Below are 24,466 nucleotides of genomic sequence, written 5' to 3' on the forward strand. Positions count from 1 at the left end.
TTATTTTATAATAGATCCCTTTTATTGAGAGCTCACTGTTTGCAAAGCAGTCTACATTTATTATCCCATGAAATCCTCAAACAACCCTAAAAGGTAGGTGTCAGTACCACCGCACTTTGTGATTGTGCCAGACAATCAGTAATAAGATAGGTAAGAATGGCTATGGGGGAAGTCAACTGGGTTCTAGTTATAGTCGCATTTCCGAAAATAATTTAACATGCTGACTTGAACAACCTAAGGGTCTTCTCCATGTGTGCACACAGGGTAGACCTCTGAAGAGTGGCGCTGTAGCTTCTAGGGTAAAGGCTGTGTTAAGTCAAGGCAGGATGACAGTTCAGCTTCCTCCCAGGCTAGTGCAAAAGGCTATTCACTAGGATTAAAGCCTTCTCTCCCAGACTGAATTGCTCACCCCCCAAAACCCCTCCTACAGAAAATTTGGAGTCCCCGTTTATTCCCTGGTAGCCCCTGCCTAATAAGGTGGTGAATTAATTACCAAACATGCAACAAAGGATATCAAAGGTTTGGCGAAAATGGCAACATTTTGGAATAAATGACCGTAACGTGTGCTCTGCCTGCCACCCTAACTAGCGTACATTTTGCAGGTCAGTGGCTTTCCCTATGGCCAAGAGGAGGAAAAGCATCTGTCGGATTTCAGCTTGGAGGAGGAAGGGTTCAGGCTGCCAGAACTGGACTGGCACTTCTGAATATCCCGAGGCAAGGTCCCATAACTTCCTCGGGAAGCTCTACCGCACCCCCACCCACACCCCCCGCCCGCCCCGCCCCCCCCGCCCGCCCCGCCCCCCCGCCCCCCCCGCCCCCCCGCCCCCCCCGCCCCCCCCGCCCCCCGCCCCCCCCGGCCCCCCCGACCCCCCTCCCGGCCCCCCCGCCCCCCCCCGCACCAGGCTGCTGGAGTCTTGGGACCCCAGACCCCGCGGCCCAAATTCTTCCTCGCAGAGGGGAGGGGAGGGGTGTTCCGGCGGAGCGGGGCGGAAGGGAGGCTTGGGCCGAATTGTGGGATAAGATTGCCCTGGTGACGCGGAGCGGATCTGGACCCGAGCCTAATAAAGGCTGCGTAAATAAAGGTGTCGTTAATAAAGGACGGGACGGGGCGCGCGGTTGCCAGGGGCGCCAGCGTCTCGGGGCTGCCCTAATGGCTCCCGCTCAGTGCGCGGCGCCAGCGCTTGTCTTGTCCCGGCTGCGTCTCTGGGCCCCACGAGCCCCTCCTCACATGGCAACTATTGTGGCTACTAGTCCAGGCGGCTTAGCCTCTGGAGGGGGTCCAGGACCCGCTCCAGCTGACCTCTGACTCCCTGGGGCCAACTGAGCCCTGGTCTTCCCTCTCCTCCGATCTCCCACGCGAATCGCCGCCATGAGCTAACTCCCCGCCCCCGGGCAGACCCTGGGGAGCTTTGATTACCTGGGGTCTTCTGCTTCCTCCCAGATGTCAGCCCCGCTTCAGGAATCGACTGAGACTTTGGCTCAGAGTTTGGTTCCATTCCTGGACACGGATTCAGCTGGAGAGCTGCCCCGGGGCCAGAGCAGTTCGCTGCTGCACACCGGGATCTGAATGGCAAGCTGACTCGGCGCAGAAGTCTCCCAGAGGTGGTTGCAATGCTAGACTGGGATCAGAAGCAGGCCCTAACTCGGCCTCTTCGCCTCAAAAGTAAGTTTCTAACTGTAGATCTAGATCAGGCTGCAGATCATCAGGCATATGAAATACTTGTTCCACCTCCAGATAGAAATCAAAAGCAAGGAACTTTACTGTTTCGCCCAAGAACCGGAAGAAAGATCTAGCTCAGCATCAAAGGCTTGCCAAGGTTGTTGTTGGAACTCCATACCGATTTGTATCAAAACCTCAGCGTCAGAAACAAACTCTGCAGGATGGGTATTTAGATTCAAGTATGGATATACTGTATCTGGGTAGCCTGCCTCCAGAACTCCAGGTGAACTCAGATGAGCCTCCAGGGCCTCCTGAGCAAGTTGGACTTTCTCAGTTCCATCTAGAGCCTGAAACTCAAAATCCAGAAACCATTGAAGAGATCCACTCCTCTACTCCAGCAAGAAGCTGCAGCGCAGCTTCCACAGCTCCCTGGGGTGGTAGAACCTTCTTCAACCAAAGCTGGAGGCCCCAGCTCTGCCTTCACAGTCCCTTGAGGGGGTCCACTCTTCAACAGAGCAGGAGGCTGCAGCACAGCAGCTACCTGCCTTTGAAGAGATCCTAGCTCCACCACTGATACATCATGAGGTACATGTTCCATTGAAAAGTTGGAGTGAAGTTCAGCACTCACATTTGCCCAGTGTCACAGTCAAACCTGTGGACATGGAGCTTACGGTAACTCCAGAGCCAGGTAAGGAACTTACAACAAGCCAGGAACAGGCCCCAGCTCAGCCTCCAGAACACCCCAAAGAGGTGGGCTCTTCCTCAACCCAATTATAGGCCCCAGCTCAGACACCAGAGCACCCTAAGGAGATGAAACCCTTTGCAACCCAGCAAGGGACCCCAGCTGAGCCTCCAGGTCCTCTTGCGGAGCCTGAACTTTCCCTCAGTCAACAGGAGAAGCCTTCTAAGTTTCCCAGGGAGGTTGAACCTTCTGAGACCCAGCAGGAGGTCCCAGCTCAGCCTCCAGGTCCTCTATGGGGAGTGCAGCTCAAACTCCACCGAATCATGAGGTGACAATTCACCCTCCAGGTGAAGATCAAGCTCATTATAACTTGCCCAATGTTACAGTGAAATCTGTGAATGTGGAGGTTACCATAACTTCAGAGCCTACCAAGGACACTGAATCTTCTCCAGCCCAGCAGGAGGCCCCAACCCAGCCTCCAGAGGAGATGGAAACTTCTGCAACCCAAGAGGAGGCCCCAACTGAGCCTCCAGGTCCCTCCTGTGGAGCCTGAACTTTCCCCACAAGTGAGCAGGAGCAGCCAGATAAGACTTCTGAGTTTTCCAGGGAGGTTGAACTTCTGAGACCCAGCAGGAGGCCCCAGCTCAGCCTCCAGAACATCATGAAGTCACAGTTTCACATCCAGGTCACCATCAAGCTCAGCATTCAGATATGCCCAATGTCACTATTAAGCCTCCAGATATGCAGCTCACCATAGCAACAGAGCCTACTGCAGAGGTGGGAACTTCTCCAACCCACCAGGAGGCTACAGCTCAGCTCTCAGGGCCAGTTAATGATGTAGAACCATCTGCCACCCAGCACAGGGCCCACTTCTGCCTCCAGAGTCATCGGAAGAAGCTGGACCTTTACCAGTTCAACAGGAGACGTCAGTCCAATCTCCAGAACCTATTAAGGATGAGAACCCCTCTCCAACCCAGTAGGAGGCTGCAGCTAAGCATCCACAGACCTCGGAGGAGGTTGAATCTTCTCCAACCCAGCAAGAGGCCCCAGCTCAGCTTTCAGAGCTCCCTAATGAACTTGTAGTTCAACCTCCAGACCATCATGAGGTAACAGTCTCTCCTCTAAGTCATGATCAAGTTCTGCCTCCAACATTACACAATGTCACTGTTAAACCTGTGGATCACATGGTTACCATGACTCGAGTTCACTAATCAGGTTGAAATTTTAACCCAATAGGGGGCCCCAGCTCAGTCCTTAATGTCCCCTGAGCAGTTTCAACATTTGAAAGACTAGCAAGAGATTATAATTCGGCAGCTAAATACCCCTGAAAATGATGAACTTCCTCCATCAAGAGCCCACAACTCAGCCTCCAATTCAGCTCTCCTCTGACTTTGTAAGTTCGTTGAATGATGAGATGGTATTTTCACCCCTAAATCTGTCTTCAATATTCGGAAGTAATTCAACTTTACCTAATACCACAGTTAAAAATGTGGATATGGCGGTTACTATACCTACAGCAGTCACTATGGAGGTTGAACCTTCTCCAGTCCAGCAGGACAACCCTTTTATTCCCACTGAGCAGGCTGACTTTTCTCTAACCCAGCCTGATCCCCCTTCCTCACCTCTGGATTCTCCTGAAAGGACTGAATCTCCAGCCCAGCAAGAGGCCCCAGCTCAGACTCCAGACCCCCCGAAGGAGGTAGAACCTTCTCTGGTCCAGCAGAGTTCCCAGCTGAGCCACCAGAGCCCCCTAAGGAGGTTGAACCATCTGCAACCCAGCAGGAAGCCTCAGGTCATCCTCCGAAGTCCACTGAAAAGGTCAGTCCTCCACTGCAGCAGGAGATACCAGCTCAGCCATCAGAGCCACCTGAGAAGGTCAAACCATCTGCAGTCGTAAAGCAGGCCCCAACTCAGCTTTTAGAGCCACATTCAAAGTAATTAACTGGCATTATCTGTCCAAGAGATTGGATGGATAGGAAGTTAAACTTCTGGGAGATGCCTCATTATTTGTACCAGTGGCTCCACATTGTTTCTTGATTAATTGTGCAGACTGAGAAGCTGACAGCTAGTTTTTCCAATTCAAGAATCATCATGGGGATGTTCTCAATTGTTGTAAGTGGGACTTGTGTTGTTTCCATGTCGAGATATTTTAATGCCAGTAAGTTAAACAGATAATAATCTTCAATAGTTGTCAGAGGATTGCAATTGAGAATTGTTAGTGGTGAAGGTTCGAGATAGAAGCTCTTCTTGCTGTCCCTCCTGCTGCTCCCTTGCATAGCACTGATGCTGGAAGTTTCTGAGAGCAGTCTGCAGGTGCTGAACATCATACTTACACTGGTCAACCCGAAGTTTGGCATTCTGCCTTTTGTTAGGGGGCTCCTTGCTGGACAAAATCTCCAGACGTTCTAGATGGCTGAATATCTGGTCTGTGCTTGCTTGGATTTCACCTTCTACTAAGTGCACAGACTGCTTGTCTGCCGTCTCCAAGTGTCCCATGTTAGAATGGATCTCATGGACCTGCTTGTGCATTTGCTGGTTCAGGGGCTCCATGTCACCGGCCCAGCTGGCCCCAACTCCAGCTCTGGCTTCCTTGGAATATGTCCTCGCAGCCCCGCTTCTAATTTATTTTTTTAAATTAAGATGCATTGGTTTTTGCTGATCAAAAATTCTGACATATGGCTGGGCGCGGTGGCTCATGCCTGTAATCCCAGCACTTTGGGAGGCCGAGACGGGCGGATCACGAGGTCAGGAGATCGAGACCATCCTGGCTAACATGGTGAAACCCCGTCTCTACTAAAAATACAAAAAATTAGCCGGGCGTATTGGCGGGCGCCTGTAGTCCCAGCTACTTGGGAGGCTGAGGCAGGAGAATGGCGTGAACCCAGGAGGCAGAGCTTGCAGTGAGCCGAGATCGCGCCACTGCACTCCAGCCTGGGGGACAAAGCGAGACTCCGTCTCAAAAAAAAAAAAAAAAAAAAATTTCTGACATATTACTGACAATTTCAAAAACAGGAAAAGTCTGACAGTATTAGTAGGGTTGACTAAAACAATATGAAATTGACTAAAATAAGTGGACTGTTTGGCAATTAAAAATTTTAAGTCAATGCAAATATTTATAACTTTTAAGTCTCTAAATGATAACCAAAGAGCTTATTTAATCCTGTTTTAAATGATGTTAAATTCTTTGCAGATTATTACATAGGATATATTTTAGTAATGATTTAAAGGAGGAAGAAGCAGCCTATTTTATGTTCATTTTAAGTGTTTCTAATAATCATCATTGAACGGTATTAAGTAGCCAGGAGCAGAGATACTGGGGTTATGGTGCTCTGTAAATCAAGTTAATGACATGCCCTTTGATTTTCCAGAACATAAACTCTCATTGCTAATACCCCTCCCTCTAACCATTGCTGTTCATCAAAGTTCTTTCCTAGATGTTGTGTCCTCTACAAACTCTCAGTGATGGTTGTTGCATTCTCCTGGTTCAGTGGTCACTTGCATGCTGGTGACACTGGACTCCAGGCTTGCTGGAGCTTCCAATATGGGTATCCCTGGGAGTATCAAACTCAATGTGTCTCTGCACTCCAGCCTCGGCTACAGGCTGGAATTTTGTCTCTAAAAAACAGAACAAAACAACAAACTCCGTGTGTCTAAAAGTGAAATCACTGTCATTCCCCCAAAATTGTTCCTTCATTCACTATCACCCACTTAGTCAACCAGGCACTGGGTTCCGTGCTATTCTCCTTCCTTGCCTTCATATCAAATGCTTCACACCTGTCCAATTTTTCTACCTAAAATGTCAAATTATCCTGTCCTAGATCAGACCCTAGACACCTCTTACCTGCACTATTTCAATCATTTCCTGATTTCTTAACTCTTCCTCCTGTCTTCAGTCTTTGCTCCCTCTGCATTCATCCACAACATAACCAGAAGGATGGATCCAAAATGCAGTTCTGGAGACAAACTATCACTTCTGGTCACACAACTTGGTATATGAAAAAGCATGAAGCCAAATAACCCTACTATATCTTCTGATTTATTAAATATACGTGTATTTCAATATATGGAGAAGTTTGTAGTATATAAGCAGAAGTTTCTAAGACAGTTTTCTACATACCATTACCTGATGCATAAATGTCTCTCACCTGGACAGAGATGTCCTATTCAGGAGTTCACCTCCACATTGAACAACTCCAGACTCACTGAATTCTGAGGGGTGCCAACAGTTCCCCTTAGAATCGGCAGCAGAGCAGTACTGCCTGGAGGCCCCCTCTTCTGTGCCAGAATTGCGCCTTCCCATCATGTTTACTTTCCTTTTCCTTCCACTGCTGAGAACACTGGGGCTCTCTGCCTTTGCTCCTGATATTCTGGGGACTCTTGTGTGATTCCCTACTACCACTTAGGTCACCAGGATCCACCAGGACCCTCTTTAACTGCACAGGGCTCCCTCTGATGCCACAAGAACTCTAGGAACCTCACTGCTGCTGTGGAGACCCTATAAAAACAGCAGAACCAGAGTGGGCTGTATAAGGAGCTGTGATTTGGCCCCACTTAGTGGAACCCAGAATTAATTTCCTCCCAGAAATAATGCGGTCATTCTGGTTATGGTTTGTACTACTGCTACTACCACCATTAAATTCAGAGGTGCTGGCGGGGCGCAGTGGCTCACGCCTATAATCCCAGCACTTTGGGAGGCTGAGGCAGGTGGATCACCCGAGGTCAGGAGTTCGAGACCAGCCTGGCCAACATGGTGAAACCCTGTCTCTACTAAAAAATACAAAAATTAGCCAGGCATGGTGGTGCATGCCTGTAGTCCGAGCTACTCGGGAGGCTGAGGCAGGAGAATTGCTTGAACCCAAAAGGCAGAGGTTGCAGTGAGCCAAGATCATGCCATTGCATTCCAGCCTGGGCGAAAAGAGTAAGACTCCATCTCAAATAAATAAATAAATAAATATATAAATATATAAATTCAGAGGTGCTAAATAGGACTTTGGGTTCATTCTAAAAAATTAAACTACTACAGAAGCACTATGGGCTGTGGGAAAATGTGCGCTGAACTGACTTACCAGGGACCGTTTGGAGTGTGGTCGACCAATATTTGAGCCCAAATAAATGAATCTTAGAATCAGGTTAATGTTAACTTGATTTTTTTAAAAGTCCACTGGAGGCACTATAATACATGAACTATAATATCCATCTTTTTTGCATTATTCATTTTACTTTATTTTTTAAGTTCAGGGGTACAAGTTCAGGTGTGTCACAAAGGTAAACTTGTGTCATGGGGGTTTGCTGTACAGATTATTTCATCACCCAGGTATTAAGCCTAGTACCCATTAGTTGTTTTTCCTGTTCCTCTCCCTCCTTTCACCCTCCTACTTCCAATAGGCCCCACCCATCTATGTGCCCATGAGTTCTTATCATTTAGTTCCCACTTATAAGTGAGAACATGTGGTATTTGGTTTTCTGTTCCTGCATTAGTTTGCTAAGGATAATGGCCTCCAGCTCCATTCATGTCCCTGCAAAGGACATGATCTTGTTCTTTTTTATGGCTGCATAGTATTCCATGGTGTATATGTACCACATTTTCTTTGTCCAGTCTATCATTGATGGATATTTAGGTTGATTCCATGTCTTTGCTATATAATATCCATCTTTACCAGTACATGTATTCTCAGATGTTTTCTCTAGCACTCCAGAGCAATGGACATGGCTTGCTTGTGTAGGTCATCGTATTCATGTCATAGGACACACCCTGAGATGCAATTTCCAATATTTTGAGGGAGTAGCATAAATAAAGCTGACTATCTGAAGTCATTTTGTAATGTTATTCCTCTTGCACCTTTACTCCAGCCTCACTGGCTTTCTTGCCATTGCTCATAAACACCAAGGTTGTGCCCACCTTAGTGTATTCCTATTGTTTGGCATGCACATCTCAAGATTTTGCTTGACTCTCCCATAGCTGCTTTTGTTCTGTTTGCAGAAAAACCACAGCTGAGTGCCCAATTTAAAATAGCCTCCTCCTGCCCAACCCATCTAATCCCTTTGTTCTGCTATATTTTTCTTTAAAACATATATTTATTGTGAATATATAGGTTATTTGTTATTTGCTCCTTCAACTGTTATGTGAGACCTATGAGGATAAAGAATTTCTCCATCTCCTTCACTACTGAAAGTGTCCAGCATGGCATATAGTAGACATGAAATGTATATATATTTTGAAGGAATTAATGAATAAATTTGTCAGTCTTAGTATTTCATCTTCTCTCTTTTCTCGGTCAGAATTGTTACAATTCATCTCTTCCAAGTGCAGTGCCGTGCAAAGAACAGTGCAGTGGTTAGAACAGACCTCTAAATTTGGCTAGAATTCTGGCCTCAGCACTTACTAGCTTTATGGTCTTGGACAAACTATCTCACCTCTCTAAGTCTCCATTCCCCTTCTATTGTATAGAGATAACCAAAGAATTTTCCTCCCAGGATGTGATCATTTTTAAGTGAATTCATACATTGAAATATGAATTATACATATAAAGTTCCCAACGTGGTACCTGCATATTGTTTAAGTATTATTAAACTCATGGTTTCATTGGTTCTAGCGTATATTTGTGTGTGTGTGTGTGTGCGTGCGCACTCACACACACAGTAGTTTGCTCCTTAAATAATACATTTCTACTTATCTTTTAAAATGTACTTGTTGTTAGTATGTTGGGGTGGTTGTTAATATTCTAGATTCTATATTCATAGGTGCCATTTGCTCTACATTTTCAGCTTTGTCCTCTGAATGCTAATCTTGCTCAAATGTCTCATTATTTTCCATTTATTGCCTATTTTAATAAATAAAAGGTCAGGAATTTTCCCAAGTGTGGTTGGTAGAATATCAGTTGCTTTTTTTAAAAGAGGGGAAAAAAAACATTCCTAGGGCCTCACTATTGAACAAGAGCCTCCTGGGGTGGGGCTCAGGAGCATGCATTTTAAACAATGTCTAGAGGAGTCTTATATGCCCTAGAATTTGAGGAGCACCAAAGGAGGCTTCTGGGTATTGGCTGCTGGTGCAGATTTGCTCAGCTTCTGTAGGTTAGTGCACCACGGAATGAAGCCCTACTCTCTCCTCTTCCTCATGCCATCTTTCCTCTGCAGAGGGCTGCCTGCCACAGTTATCTGTGCTGTTTGCACCAGGTGAGCCCAGGGGACCATGCCATAACCTGCTTCACTATATGTTGGCCTTGATTGGTATTCCTGAAGTCTTTTGGGCATTTCTCTTCCACTGCTCCCTTGGTTTAGAGGAGGAAAAACTGGCTCCTTTGATTAAAGGAGAAGAAAAAATTGTTTGGCTGAGGAGCTCCTTTTACTTCCAACACTGTTTGGTGGATAAATCTACCCTCCAGCTCTGTCAGTCTTGGCATCTTCCATGAAGAAAAAAACTCCAGGGAATTTCCTATCTTTGCCAAAGCTGTGCGTCTAGCCCTTGTGCCTCTTAGGTGACAGGAATTAGCAGGAGACCTCAGTATTACCCCCACTTGCCTCCTACCACCCAGCAATGTACTAAACGTCTGTCCGGCTGCCAGTTGACTGCTGAAGTCTTTCATTTTTGTTCAAATTGTGCTTTACTCCTTGTGGTTTATTGTCTACTCTTCAGCACTTTGTTGGCTTCATCCCAGGTATAATTTTCTGCTTTGTTATTGCTTCTTTGGAGAATTTTCAATGACTATAGGGGAAATATTTATTTGATCTCTGTTAACACTACCATCTTTGTCCAGACAGCAGTTTTTAGAAGATAAATCTCCAGATGGAATCATTTCATTGCTGTTTATTTATTCTTATCTCAAAGAACTAGTTACTGACCAAAAGAGGAAAGAGCTATGCAGCCTCCATTACAGTCTCCAGAGACCTTAGGAGTCTCTGGAAGGAGTTGTTGCTGCCGGGAAGGAGCAGGAGGGCTCAGGTCAGAAGGCATGCTGCAGACCACCTGTGAGTGATTCACGTCCAAAAAAATTTCTGTCTCCAAACCTGACACTCACATGGAAGGGCTTTTGCCTGCAAAGACCATCTGAGAGCAGCCCTGCTGGTTAGTGAAAGGTTTTGGGACAGGCAGATTTAGAGCTGTTAGTAAATTTGGGAGAGTCTTAGACTCCGGTCAATATTGACATCAGGTAGTCTTATTCATAACGTAATTATTACCCTTTTGAGAAATAAAAAAATCTTGAGACAAATGAAAATGGAAACACAACATACCAAAATTTAAGGGATACAGCAAAAGCAGTTCTGAGAAGGAAGTTTATAGCAAATAAAAGCCTACATTAAGAAGAAATAAGATCTCAAATAAAAAACCTAACTTTATACCTCAAAGAACTAGAAAAAAAGAAAAGACTAATCCCAAAGTCAGCAGAAGGAAGGAAATAATATCAAAGCAGAAATAAATGAAAGACAGAGTAGAAAAACAATAGAAAAGATCAATGAAACTAAGAGTTAATTTTTTAAAAAAGATAAGCACAATGGACAAACTTTTAGCTAGACTAAGAAAAAAGAGAGAAAGTGCAAATAAATAAAATTATAAATGGAAGAAGATACATTACAACTGATACCACAGAAATAAAAAAGGATCATAAAGACCAGGCACAGTGGCTCACATTGGCAATCTCAGCACTTTGGGAGGCCAAGGTGGGCAGATCGCTTGAACTCAGGAGTTCGAGACCAGCCTGGGCAACATGGCAAAACCTCATCTCTACAAAAACTATAAAAAAATTAGTCGGGCATGGTGGTGCTCCCCTGTGGTCCCAGCTACTCAGGAGGCTGAAGTGGGAGGATCACTTGAGCCCAGGAGGTGGAGGTTGCAGTGAGCTGAGATCACACCACTGCACTCTAGCCCCTGTGCCAAAAAGAAAAAAAAAGAAAAAAAAGGATCATAAGTGACGACTGTTAAAAATTATATGCCAACAAGTTGGAAAACCTAGAAGAAATGGATAGATTCCTAGAAACATAAAACCTAGCAAGTCTGAATCAAGAAGAAACAGAAAATCTGAACAGATCTATAATGAGCTAAGAAATTGAATGAGTAATCAAAAACGTCTCAACAAAGACAAGCCCAGGACCCAACAGCTTCACTGGTGAATTCTACCAAACATTTAAGGAAGAATTAATGCTAATCTTTCTCAAACTCTTCCAGAAAATTGAAGGAAAGAGAAAACTTCCAAACTCACTTTAGGAGGCCATTATTACTCTGATGCCAAAGCCAATAAAGACACTGCAAAAAAAATTACAGACCAATATCCCTGATAAACATAGATATAAAAATCCTCAACAAAATACTAACCAAATTCAACAACATATTAAAAGAATCATATGCCATAATCAAGTGAGATTTATCCCAGAGAAAGGGTGGTTCAACATGCAAATATGTAAGATCACATGAACAGAATAAAGAAAAAAATTATATGACCATTTCAAAGATATATAAAAAGCATTTGACAAAGTTTAATATCCTTTCATAACAAAAACTCTCAACAGATCAAGTACAAAGGAATATACCTCAACATAATCAAGGCCATATATGACAAGCCCACAGCTAATATCTCCCTTAATGGTGAAAACCTGAAAGCTTTTCTTCTAAGATTAGGAATCGGGTGAGAATGCTCACTGTTACCACTTCTGTTTAATATAGTACTGGGAGTCCTGGCAAGAACAATTAGGCAAGAAAAAGAAATAAAAGGAAGCCAAGTTGGAAAAAAAGAAGCAAAATTATCTCTATTTATAGATGATATGATCGCATATACAGAAAATCCTAAAGACTCCACCAAAAAAACCTGTTAGAATAGACAAATTTAGTATAGTTAAAGGATACAAAATCAACATAGAAAAATTAGCAGTGTTCCTATATACTAACAACAGACTACCCAAAAAAGAAATCAAGAAAACAATCCCATTTACACTATATCCAAAAAAAAAAAAAAATACTTAGGAGTAAATTTAACCAAGGAGATGAAAGACTTGTACATTGAAAACTATAAAACACTGATGAAAGGATGAAGAAGACACAAATAAATGGAAAGATATCCCATGTACATGAATTGGAAGAATTAATATCGCTAAAATGATCATTGGCACCAAAACAATCTACAGATTCCATGCAATGCCTATCAAAATTCCATGACATTTTTCCCAGAAATAGAAAAAGAATCCTAAAATTTGTATGAAACCACAAAAGACTCCAAATAGTCAAAGAAATGTTGAGCAAAAGGAAGAAACCTGGAGGTCTCATACTACCTGATTTCGAATTATACTACAAAGCTATAGTAATCAATACAACGTAGTACTGGAATAAAAACAAATGCATAGACTAAAGGAACATAATAGAGACCCCAGAAATAAGTTTATGCATTTATGTTCAGTCGATCTTCAGCAAAGGTACCAAGAACATACAATGTTCAAGAAAGCACAGTCTCTTCAATAATTGGTACTGGGAAAACTGGATGTCCACATGCAAAAGAAGGAACTTAGACCCTTGTCTCACCCATAAAGAAAAATCAACTCAAAATGAAATAAAGACTTAAATGTAAGACCTGAAATTATAAAACTACTAAAAGAAAACATAAGGGAAAAGCTCCAAGACATTGGTCTGGGAGATGATATTTTGGTCATATGTGACCCTTGATGCACAGGCAACATAGTGAAAAGAGAAATGAGATTGCATCACAATTAAAAGCTTCTGCACAGAATAGGAAACAATCAACAGAGTGAAAAAGCAACCTATGAAAGGGGAGGAAATATTTACAAACTGTATACCTGACAAGAGGTTAATATCCAAGATACATAAGGAACTGAAACAACTCAATATTAAAAAGACAAATAATTCAATTTTAAAACAGGCAAAATACCTGAATAGATATTTCTCAAAAGAAGACATTTACAAATGGCCAACAGATATATGAAAAAATGTTCAACATCACTAATGATCAGAGAAATGTAAATTAAAACCACAAAGAGATATCACCTCACACTGGTTAGTATAGCTATCATCAAAGAGACAAAAAATAGTAAGTGTGGGTAAGGGTGTGGAGAAGACAGGACCCATGCACACTGTTGGTGGGAATGTAACTTGGCACAGCCATTATGGAAGACAGTATGGAGCTTCCTCAAAAAAGTAAAAATAGAACTACCATATGATCCAGCAATTCCATTTCTGGGTATATATTCAAAGTAAATGAAATCATTATGTCAAAGAGATATCTTCATTCCCTTGTTCATTGGAGCATTATTCACAATAGCCAAGATATGGAATCAACCTAAGTGTCTGTCAAGAGATAAATGGATAAAGAAAACGGGATATATCTATGCAATGGAATACCATTCAGCCTTAGAAAAGAAAATTCCTGGCCGGGTGCGGTGGCTCACGTCTGTAATCCCAGCACTTTGGGAGGCCGAGGTGGGCGGATCATGAGGTCAGGAGACAGAGACCACCGGGTGAAACCCCATCTCTACTAAAAATACCAAAAATTAGCCGGGCGTGGTGGCGGGCGCCTGTAGTCCCAGCTACTTGGGAGGCTGAGGCAGGAGAATGGCATGAACCCAGGAGGAGGAGCTTGCAGTGAGCGGAGATCATGCCACTGCACTCCAGCCTGGGTGACAGAGTGAGACTCCTGTCTCAGAAAAAAAAAAAAAAAAAGCAAAAAGAAGGAATTCCTGTTATTTGCAGCAACACGAATGAACCTGGAGGACATTATGCTAAGTCAAATAGGCCAGGCACAGAAAGACAAATACTGCATAATCTCACTTATATGTAGAATCCAAGAAAGTTCAAATCATAGAAGTGGAGAGTAGAATGTTGGTGGCCAGATGCTGGGGCAGAGTGGGGCTGGGATAGGAATGAGGAAATGTTGGTCAAAGAGTACGAATTTTCAGTTAGACAGAGGGATTAAGTTCTGGGGAACTCTTGTACAGCATGGTGACTATAGTTAATAATAATGTATTGTCTACTTGAAAATTGCTAAGAGAATAGATTTTATAATGTTCTCACCACAAACTAAGTATGTGAAGTGATAGATATGTTAATTAGCTTGGTTTAATGGTGTCACAGTGTATACATATATCAAAATATCACATTGTACACCTTGAATATATATAACTTTATTTGTCAACTGTATCTTAATGAAGCTGGGGAAAAAATCAATAAAAAGTAAACACACACACAGGACAACTGAAGATCACTTTTTATTTTGTAGAAACAGAGTCTGGTTGTGCTGCCCAGGTTGGTTTCAATCTCCTGGCCTAAGTGATCTTCTTGCCTTGGCCTCCCAAAGTGCTGAGATTACAGGTGTGTGCCACCACGCCCAGCGGACTATCACTTTTACTTAGGAACATAGGTCAGAAATATTTTTTTAACCAGCAAATCAAATCAAACAATATATTAAAGAATCAATTTAACAAAATAGGATTTAATTTAGGAATTCAAGAATAGTTCGAGCACTGGAAGAACATGATTTAATATTTTAAGAACTGGAAAGAGAATAAAAACATGATCATAATAACTGAAGCTACAAATTCAACCAGACATTTTTGCATTCTTTAAAACTCATTTAAGATAAAGAGAAGCTTCCAAACATGTTGAAGTTTATTTTCTAGAAATCAATCGTAAACATTTCAAATAAACACAAATTATTTTCATTAAAATAGAAAAAAGAAGAATGCTGTCTACTGCCCCTAATGGTCAACAGTCATTGCAGGGAGTATAACAGATAATGTGGCTACTGCCCCTAATGGTCAACAGTCATTGCAGGGAGTATAACAGATAATGTGGTTACTGTAGCCTTGTAGTATAGTTTGAAGTCAGGTAGTGTGATGCCTCCAAGGCAACAGTAACCAAAACAGCATGGTACTGGTACCAAAACAGAGATATAGATCAATGGAACACAACAGAGCCATCAGAAATAATGCCACATATCTACAACTATCTGATCTTTGACAAACCTGACAAAAACAAGAAATGGGGAAAGGATTCCCTATTTAATAAATGGTGCTGGGAAAACTGGCTAGCCATATGTAGAAAGCTGAAACTGGATCCCTTCCTTACACCTTATATAAAAATCAATTCAAGATGGATTAAAGACTTAAATGTTAGACCTAAAACCATAAAAACCCTAGAAGAAAACCTAGGCATTACCATTCAGGACATAGGCATGGGCAAGGACTTCATGTCTAAAACACCAAAAGCAATGGCAACAAAAGCCAAAATTGACAAATGGGATCTAATTAAACTAAAGAGCTTCTGCACAGCAAAGGAAACTACCATCAGAGTGAACAGGCAACCTACAAAATGGGAGAGAATTTTCGCAACCTACTCATCTGACAAAGGGCTAATATCCAGAATCTACAATGAACTCCAACAAATTTACAAGAAAAAAACAAACAACCCCATCAAAAAGTGGGCGAAGGACATGAACAGACACCTCTCAAAAGAAGACATTTATGCAGCCAAAAAACACATGAAAAAATGCTCACCATCACTGGCCATCAGAGAATGCAAATCAAAACCACAATGAGATACCATCTCACACCAGTTAGAATGGCAATCATTAAAAAGTCAGGAAACAACAGGTGCTGGAGAGGATGTGGAGAAATAGGAACACTTTTACACTGTTGGTGGGACTGTAAACTAGTTCAACCCTTGTGGAAGTCAGTGTGGCGATTCCTCAGGGATCTAGAACTAGAAATTCCATTCGACCCAGCCATCCCATTACTGGGTATATACCCAAAGGACTATAAATCATGCTGCTATAAAGACACATGCACACGTATGTTTATTACAGCATTATTCACAATAGCAAAGACTTGGAACCAACCCAAATGTCCAACAATGATAGACTGGATTAAGAAAATGTGGCACATATACACCATGGAATACTATGCAGCCATAAAAAATGATGAGTTCATGTCCTTTGTAGGGACATGGATGAAATTGGAAATCATCATTCTCAGTAAACTATCGCAAGAACAAAAAACCAAACACCACATATTCTCACTCATAGGTGGGAATTGAACAATGAGAACACATGGACACAGGAAGGGGAACATCACACTTCGGGGACTGTTGTGGGGTGGGGGGAGGGGGGAGGGATAGCATTGGGAGATATACCTAATGCTAGATGACGAGTTAGTGGGTGCAGCGCACCAGCATGGCACATGTATACATATGTAACTTACCTGCACATTGCGCACATGTACCATAAAACCTAAAGTATAATAATAATAATAATAATAACAAAAGTACAACAACAACAACAAAAGAAAACAGATAATGTGGCTACTGCCCCTAATGGTCAATAGTCATTGCAGGGAGTATAACAGATAATGTGGTAAAGTAAGAGAAATAAATATGTAGTTTAAATATGGGGAAAAGCCTTTTTGATATCCTTTTCTATTTTGATTATAAATGTGCTTAGGTTCTTCAAAAGATGTGATCTGAGAATAGCACATATTAAGGTCATGTCTTATTACTACAGGCTGTTCCAGAAAGGCCATGGGGCTTTCTCTGTTTATGGGAACAGCTGAATATGATCAAAACTGGATGGGCCAAGTGCACAGGGCCTGTGCTGCCAAGACATGCCTTCAAAAATAGGAAGTGAAAATCCAGTCCCATGCTTATGTACCAAATATAGCATTGGCCCTCAAATTCAAACTGCTAGAGTATACTCAAATTGCTTCATTTAGCTAATTTTGGGAGTATACTAATGACCAAAGGACACTTTACTATAAAGTGACATTTGTTAATAGAGTTCCAGACTCTAAAATGCAGTTTCCAGGATACTTGTAATAGAACATAGGGTAACCTAATAATTCGACCATTTAGTCACAAACCTATTTAATCCAACATTTTTTCAAATTCATTTACTTAAGAAATTAGATCATTCATTACAATTAATTTGGCAAGCAAAGACAGCCAGCTGCTCAAGTGAGATCCCAAATTTTCTAACAAATTGAATAAACACTAATTTGTTTATTTGTTGATATGATTATGGAATTAGCAAAATGGCCTATTCCTCAGCATGAAAAATTCAGGTCCAAATTGTTTCATTGAGGCTTATTTCTGTTACAAGTCAAATGAAAAAGAGAATCTATTATTCACAAATTATTTTTAAAAATCATTATTAAAAATAAAGACCATCTGAGCATAGTTTGAAACTTCTAACTGCAGGTTTTCATCTCCACGTGGTCCTCACTTTTTCTCTAATGTGGAGCCCACAGCATACTTTAAATGGCACTCATCCTTCTGAGACCTGTAGTCTCAAAGTGCCTTCCCCATATTATAAAAATATTTATTATTTATGTATTTATTTTATTTAAAGAGACAGAGTCTTGCTCTGTTGCCCAGGCTGGAGTGTAGTAGTGCAATCATAGCTCACTGCAGCCTCAAACACCGGGGCTCAAGTGATCCTCCTGCCTCAGCTTCCAAAGTAGCTAAGACTATAGGCATGCACCACCATGCTCAGCTAAGTATTTTATTTTTCGTAGAGATGGGGTCTTCCTATGTTGCCCAGGCTGGTCTTAAACTCCTAGGCTCAAGAGATCCTCACACCTAGGCCTCCCAAAGCGCTGGGATTACAGGCATGAGCCACCACACCCAGCCAGAATCTTATTTTTATTTATTTATTTATTAATTTATTTTGAGACAGAGTTTCACTCTGTTGCCCAGGCTGGAGTGCAGTGGCGCAATCTCGGCTCACTGCAACCTCTGCCTCCTGGGTTCAAGTGATTCTCCTTCCTCAGCCTCCCAAGTAGCTGGGATTATAGGCACACACCACCACACCTGGCTAATTTTTGCATTTTTAGTAGAGATGGGGTTTCACCATGTTGGCCAGGCTGGTCTCAAACTCCTGGCCTCAGATGATCCACTGCCTCGGCCTCCCAAAGTGCTGGGATTACAGATGTGAGCCACCTCACCCAGCCTTTATTTTTAATAGGATAAATTTTCATAAAGACCTTATATTGTATACCCTTTATACACATTTCCACTATTTGCTATAGCTTTTCATAATTTCAGGAAAATGCCAAATAAGTTAAGCTTTATTTTTTTTATCATTTACATTTAAAGCATATTAATTTACAGAAATGATACATTTTGCTCCAAAAAATATTTTTTGTGCATCTGAGGAAAGGGAAATGCTTATTTTTATAAAGAGAAGGCACAGTACTGAAGAATATTTCAAACTTCTTTTCAATGCTTTTAACTCCCTGCTTTCCTTGAGACAAAGACAGACTTACCTGTTTGGAGATAGAGGGGGCAAATAATGGGTTCATGTTTGATTCTCTCTCACTCTTGCTGCAGACTCATTTCTTTTCTAGCTCACTGCCAAGCCACGAACAGTGAGCTACACAGTGAGTGTACCAGGGAAGGGCCTAGGGCTGCTGCCAGGAGCCCAAAGCACTGTGCAGTGGATAAGTCTTGAGGCAAGCTAGGATTTTCCATATGACTGGAGAGACAAGTATCTTAATCTCAAATCAGGTTGAATGGGTGCAAAAGCTCTAGATTTGTGGTAGGACAGGAATATAGGAAGATCTAATCCAACTCAGCATACTAGAGGCCTTATGTTTGGGGACAATTATTTGATGTTGTTCTCTCAGCCTGTTAAATATAGTGAACTCCATGTTCCTCTTCAAAGAATCAGTATGTCAGTATGTTCAGTTCTCTTACTCTGTGTTCTCCATTTTAAAGTTTAACTTTCTGGTTCTCTTCGCCCCCTTGCCTCTAGCTTCAATAAACAACTTTCCTGCCAGTTCAATCAGTAGTTCACATCTGTTCCCCTGGTCACCGGCTTTAACCTGTGTCACCCTTGGTCACCTGCTCTGTCCTGACTCATCCTGAGTCACCTGTTCTGTAACCGCCTTTCCCGCCAAACTGCTCACCCCGCCACTCTGGCTCATACCCCTGCTCTCTTTAAAATAGCCAAGGGGAATTACCTTAGACTGTGTGGTCTAACCTTAGCCAATAAGGGAACAACACAGCAGTAGGAGCTACCTGTGTCAGGAATAAAAACCCCTTCTCCTCCCTTGTTCAGGTGTGCTCTTGCCATTGCTCCATCCACCAGTCATGCCCTTCTATAGAAGTAAAAATTGCCTTGCTGAGAAAATTAACTTTATGTTAGAGTGCTATTTCTTTGGCAGCACCGAAAATTTATTTATAACAAGCCTCATATGGCTCCTATGTCATTTTTTTTCCAAATTTATTAGAAGGCCAGAAGAAGTATATTTATGTTGGCACAGGCCCACCCCAACCCCCACACAATCACCAAATCACCCACTTCATAGTCTTGAAGAGTCCAAATTAAAAGACTACTGGAAATTATATCTCTGCATTTAACCTGAAATAACACTGGCCAAGGGGGGAAGAACAGATTACTGAAATTCTGAGGAAGCATCTAAATTCAATACTAGATGTCTCTATCCTGATATTTTGAATTATACATAAAACCTTTTTTTCTGTTTTATATTCTTCCTAAAAAAAAAGTAATAAATGCCAAATATTTCACCCTAGATTATCATTAGCCAGATGACTTTTTTTTGCAATGCTTCTCCTTGCCATTCATCTAGTCTCTGAGAACATAAAGTCTGAATCACTGCAACCGTGTAATGTTTTGGAGCAAGGGTTCTCAATCTTGGTTACACATTAAAATAGCTTGGCAAACTTTTAAGAAATACTGTGCCTGATTCTCCCCCAAAGATCGGATTTAAATGGTAGATGGTAGAGTCTGGACAGAAATATTTGTTTAAAGTTCTGTAAACCAAAATTAAATTTCTAAGACCCCTCCCCCACCCCCAACTATCTGAATGTGATATGGCTCCGTTGTCTGGAGAAACACCCAGGGTCCTTTGTCTCTCACCAAGAAAATTAGTGACATGGACACACATGGAGTGGTTTCAAGAAGTGGAAAGTTTAATAGGCAAGAAAGAAGAAAACAGCTCCCCTGTACAGAGGGAGGGGGGCTCAGAACGGAAAAACCCCACGTGCAGCAGAAAGCAGTCAGTTATAATGGGAGGCTGGAGGAGGCGGTGTCTGATTTGCATAGGGCCCAGGGGATTGGTTTGACCAGGTGTGTCATTCACGTAGCCCGTGAAGAAACCGGCCCTGCCACCCTAGCCTTTCATATGCAAATGCCGGTTGCCATGATGCCCTGCACACGTGGCTTTATCTGGAGGTTGCCATGACACCTGGCACACATGGTGACAAGGTAAAGAGGGCGGGAGACACCATATTGAATGTACCTGGCTTCCAGCTGCCAGTATTTGCATATCAGTGTTTGCCAGTCTGGTTTTTCAAGTCGCTTTCTGTTAGAAAAGAAATGCTTTTGGGGTTGATTTTCATTAAAGGAAAATTCCACTGAGAACTTTCACGCTTTCTAGATGCCTAAAAATTATTTCTAAATAACTCCCATACTATTTCCACCATCAGGGGAAGTAAATCTAACTGCTGTTAGGGGGTATTGGATGACGATTCTTTCTGGCTACTTCCTGCTGAAAAAGGGGCATCTTGTGAGGGACAGCAGTTGGGCCTCCTCCTGAGGTTGATCTAAGGGTTCTCAGAAGAATGGTGTGTCCATGTGTGGTTCTGTCTGCAGCACCATTTGGAGTTTGATTGCTTCTAGATGAAAAGAGATGCATTTTACAAGAAGATTTAAAATGTAGAGTTAGAACATGAATATTAAGATTACCACTGTTGGCTGCATGCAGTGGCTCACACCTGTAATCCCAGCACTTTGGGAGGCCGAGGCAGGCAGACCACCTGAGGTCAGGAGTTCGAGACCACCCTGGCCAACATGGAGAAACCCTGTCTCTACCAAAAATACAAAAAAAAAAAAAAAAAAAAAATTAGCCAGGCATGGGGGTATGCACCTGAAGTCCCAGCTACTCAGGAGAGTTGCTTGATCCCAGGAGGCAGAGGCAGTGAGCCGAGATCATGCAACTGCACTCCAACCTGGGTGACAGGACAAGAATCTGTCTCAAAACAAAAACAAAAACAAGATTACCACTGTTAGTGGAAGTCTTATAGACCCTAACTATGACGGTAGAGTTTGATACCGGTTACACCAATGGGTTGTAATACTGGCTGGCCTCCACTAGATGGCGCTGTACGTTACCAGAAACATTAATATAAAAGTAACATTTTCCTTGAGAAAAGCATACATTTCCCCCTTGACTTGCCAGTAGAGAATAATTTTAGGCTTAGACCATTTTGTAACTTGCAATATGATTGGGAGAAATACGTTATTGGGTGGCTATGATAACTTTAGTGTTAATCTTGATAATTCCTTTCCTTTAATTACTAAACTCTTTCATGACTGAATTTCACAGACCCTCTTACAACATACTCAAATTTTCTGACCTGTTCTAAACACCCTTCCTTTAAACAACCAGTTATTTTCAGCTGCAGTGAGGGTCTGACTTAGGAGCAACATAACACCCCTCCATGTGAGGTCAAATACCTGAGTTAAATTTTGGAAAGTTTCTATATACCTATCAGGGTCTTTAGAAAATCAGCCTAAGTCTCCTTTTATTTGCCTAAGGTCCTGTAATAAGAAGGGAACTTGAAGGGGCCCCAAATAAGGGGGACTCTCAGATGGTTCCCCTGGAAGTTGCTTCTCTAATTTGGGGGAATTAATCTCTTTGGGCCTGCCCAATATGACCGCTAAAAGAGCTGGGTTGATCTTACAACACTTGCAAAGGTTCAGTAAAAATGTCATTCCCATGTGCAAAAAAAAAAAAAAAAGCCACTTATCTCTTCAAAGTTCTGAGGTTAAAGAAGTTCCAGTGTTTCAGAGTGCACTCCAGAGGGGTGCAAGCTGAAGATAATCTGTTACCCATCTAGAAAAAGAAGTGAGAGAGGGCATCCCTGTAGTCTCCTTCCTTTCTGTAAGTGACCCAGGGTGGAGAAGAAGACAGTGGGAGCATCCCCTCAACTATTTTCCCTCCCTGGTTCCTTGGTCCCGGCACCCTGTTAAAAGTGCTGCCCATGGTTGTAGGCGTGACACTCCAAGCCATGGCACCAGAGAAACTAAGCTTTGGGGGCTAGTCATGCTCACCCTGGTAGCTCTAGTCCTCTGCTTACGATTTCCCTTTGACTTCCTAGACTTGTGTGACCTGCGTGCCTCCCTAAAAAAAATAGATCTTGGGAAAGGCAAGGCCCCTTTAATAGAGGGAATGTGGTAGATTGCCTGCTCTTGTGGCCTGTGCTAAAGCATTTACCCTGAGACAAGTGGTTCCAGTTAATTTCTGGACTTAAAATCCCATTACTAATTAAGTACTGTCTTAATCAGAGACAGAGTAGATGCCTTAAGGGGCCATGGGGACCTAATGGTGATTTTCCTGCTGATGGGACAGTACTGGCACCAAAATTTGGCTGCGGAGGACATACTACTCCTAATTGTTGAAGGCAGAATTTTCTCATTCACAGGAGCAGCATGAAACCTGGTTTCCAGTAGAAAGGTGCAAAAAGGAAAAATTGGGAAGCTGCGGTGTACCACAGAGGACCAGCACAGTGTCTTATAAAGAGGATCTCTATTTCTACTATGTAACACTGTTGGCTTAGAAATACCATGTGCTGGGCCAGGCATGGTGGCTCACACCTATAATCTCAGCACTTTGGGAGACCGAGGTGGGTGGATCACCTGAGATCGGGAGTTCAAAACCAGCCTAGCTAATGTGGAGAAACCTTGTCTCCATTAAAAATACAAAATTAGCCAGGCATGGTGGCACCTGCCTGTAATCCCAGCTACTCAGGAGGCTGAGGCAGGAGAATTGCTTGAACCTGGGAGGCGGAGGTTGTGGTGAGCCAAGATTGTGCCATTACACTCCAGCCTGGGCAACAAGAGCGAGACTCCATCTCCAAAAAAAAAAAAAAAAAAAAAAGAGAGAGAGAGAGAAAGAAAAAAAGAAATACCATGAGGAATGTTAGTGAAAAACAAATGTTAGTGAGGAATATTAGCGAAAAAAAGAAATGCCATGAGGAATATTAGTGAGTGACCTCGCCGTAGGGGAAGGGGAGACCTCTGTTCCTAGATTACAAGAGCATTTCCCTGAGCTATATCCATGGTTACTACAGCATTTCCTGATTTTGCCTAACGGATTACTTCTTCCCTAGGCTGTAAAAATTCCCACACATTTGACACACAGAGAGAATAAGAGACATAACGACCGCTGATAGAAAAAGAAGGAAAATTTTGGCCTGGCGTGGTGGCTCACGCCTGTAATCCCAGCACTTTGGGAGGCCGAGGCGGGTGGATCACCTGAGGTCAAGAGTACAAGACTAGCCTGGCCAACATGGAGAAACCCTGTCTCTACTAAAAATACAAAAATCAGCCAGGCATGGTGGCCGGCACCTGTAATCCCAGCTACTCGGGAGGCTGAGGCAGGAGAATCACTTGAACCTGGGAGGCGGAGGTTGCGGTGAGCCGAGATCTCGCCATTGTACTCCAGCCTGGGCAATAAGAGTGAAACTCTGTCTCAAAAAAAAGGAAAAGAAAAAGAAGGAAAGTTTTGCAATAGGGTAGCTGGGGATCTTTTACCAACACCCAGAGCAGGCTGTCAGAGGCTGGGTCCAGTCCAGAAGCCTTTGAATAACACCAGGGTGTGCCCCAGCCAGAAATTCTCAGTTATTTCAGAACCTGTCCTGGCCTCGCACAATGGCAAAGTTTCCCTATGAATAAAAACTGGTTTGAAGCATGGCCAACATTCCCAATGACCTACGGGGTATTGGGGGGTTCTCCATGTCCTCCCCAGCAAGTCTGATGTCCTTTAAGTCTTATAAGAATGTCAGCCACAATAAGGATATCTAGACAGCTGACAGATGCCCATTAATTTATTTGATTTGATTTAAAAATAGAGGCCAAGAGCCTCGGAATGATGGGATAGATTTTGAGTTCACTCCTCTACTTACCGCTCCAATGAATGTTGTACCTTGGATTCCCAGCCAATGCACCGACATGATATGGCTCCATTGTCTGGAGAAACACCCAGGGTCCTTGGTCTTGCACCAAGAAAATTAGTGACACAGGCACAGGTGGAGTGGATTTAAGGAGCAGAAAGTGTAATAGGCAAGAAAGAAGAAAACAGCTCCCCTGTACAGAGGGAGGGGGGCCTCTGAATGG

General features: G+C 42.8%; 2 protein-coding genes and 1 pseudogene across 2 annotated transcripts; 2 read left to right on the forward strand and 1 right to left on the reverse strand.

The window, feature by feature from the left end:
• The first annotated feature begins 1,143 nt into the window (after window positions 1-1,143).
• Window positions 1,144-23,523, forward strand: LOC129018648 (putative uncharacterized protein FLJ43944). The gene is made up of 2 exons (XM_054460304.2): window positions 1,144-4,160; window positions 22,774-23,523. Exons 1-2 carry the CDS (start codon window positions 3,673-3,675, stop codon window positions 22,799-22,801), a joined length of 516 nt encoding a protein of 171 aa, XP_054316279.1. The 5' UTR covers window positions 1,144-3,672; the 3' UTR covers window positions 22,802-23,523.
• LOC129018771 (leucine-rich repeat-containing protein 37A3-like) lies at window positions 2,471-3,553 on the forward strand (annotated as a pseudogene).
• On the reverse strand, window positions 3,630-5,443 carry LOC129018646 (Golgi SNAP receptor complex member 2-like). Its single transcript, XM_054460303.2, has one exon. It carries the CDS (start codon window positions 4,890-4,892, stop codon window positions 4,524-4,526), a length of 369 nt encoding a protein of 122 aa, XP_054316278.2. The 5' UTR covers window positions 4,893-5,443; the 3' UTR covers window positions 3,630-4,523.
• Window positions 23,524-24,466: the final 943 nt, after the last annotated feature.

The sequence above is a fragment of the Pongo pygmaeus genome, chromosome 17 (genome assembly GCF_028885625.2).
Source record: "Pongo pygmaeus isolate AG05252 chromosome 17, NHGRI_mPonPyg2-v2.0_pri, whole genome shotgun sequence".
Lineage (NCBI taxonomy): Eukaryota > Metazoa > Chordata > Mammalia > Primates > Hominidae > Pongo > Pongo pygmaeus.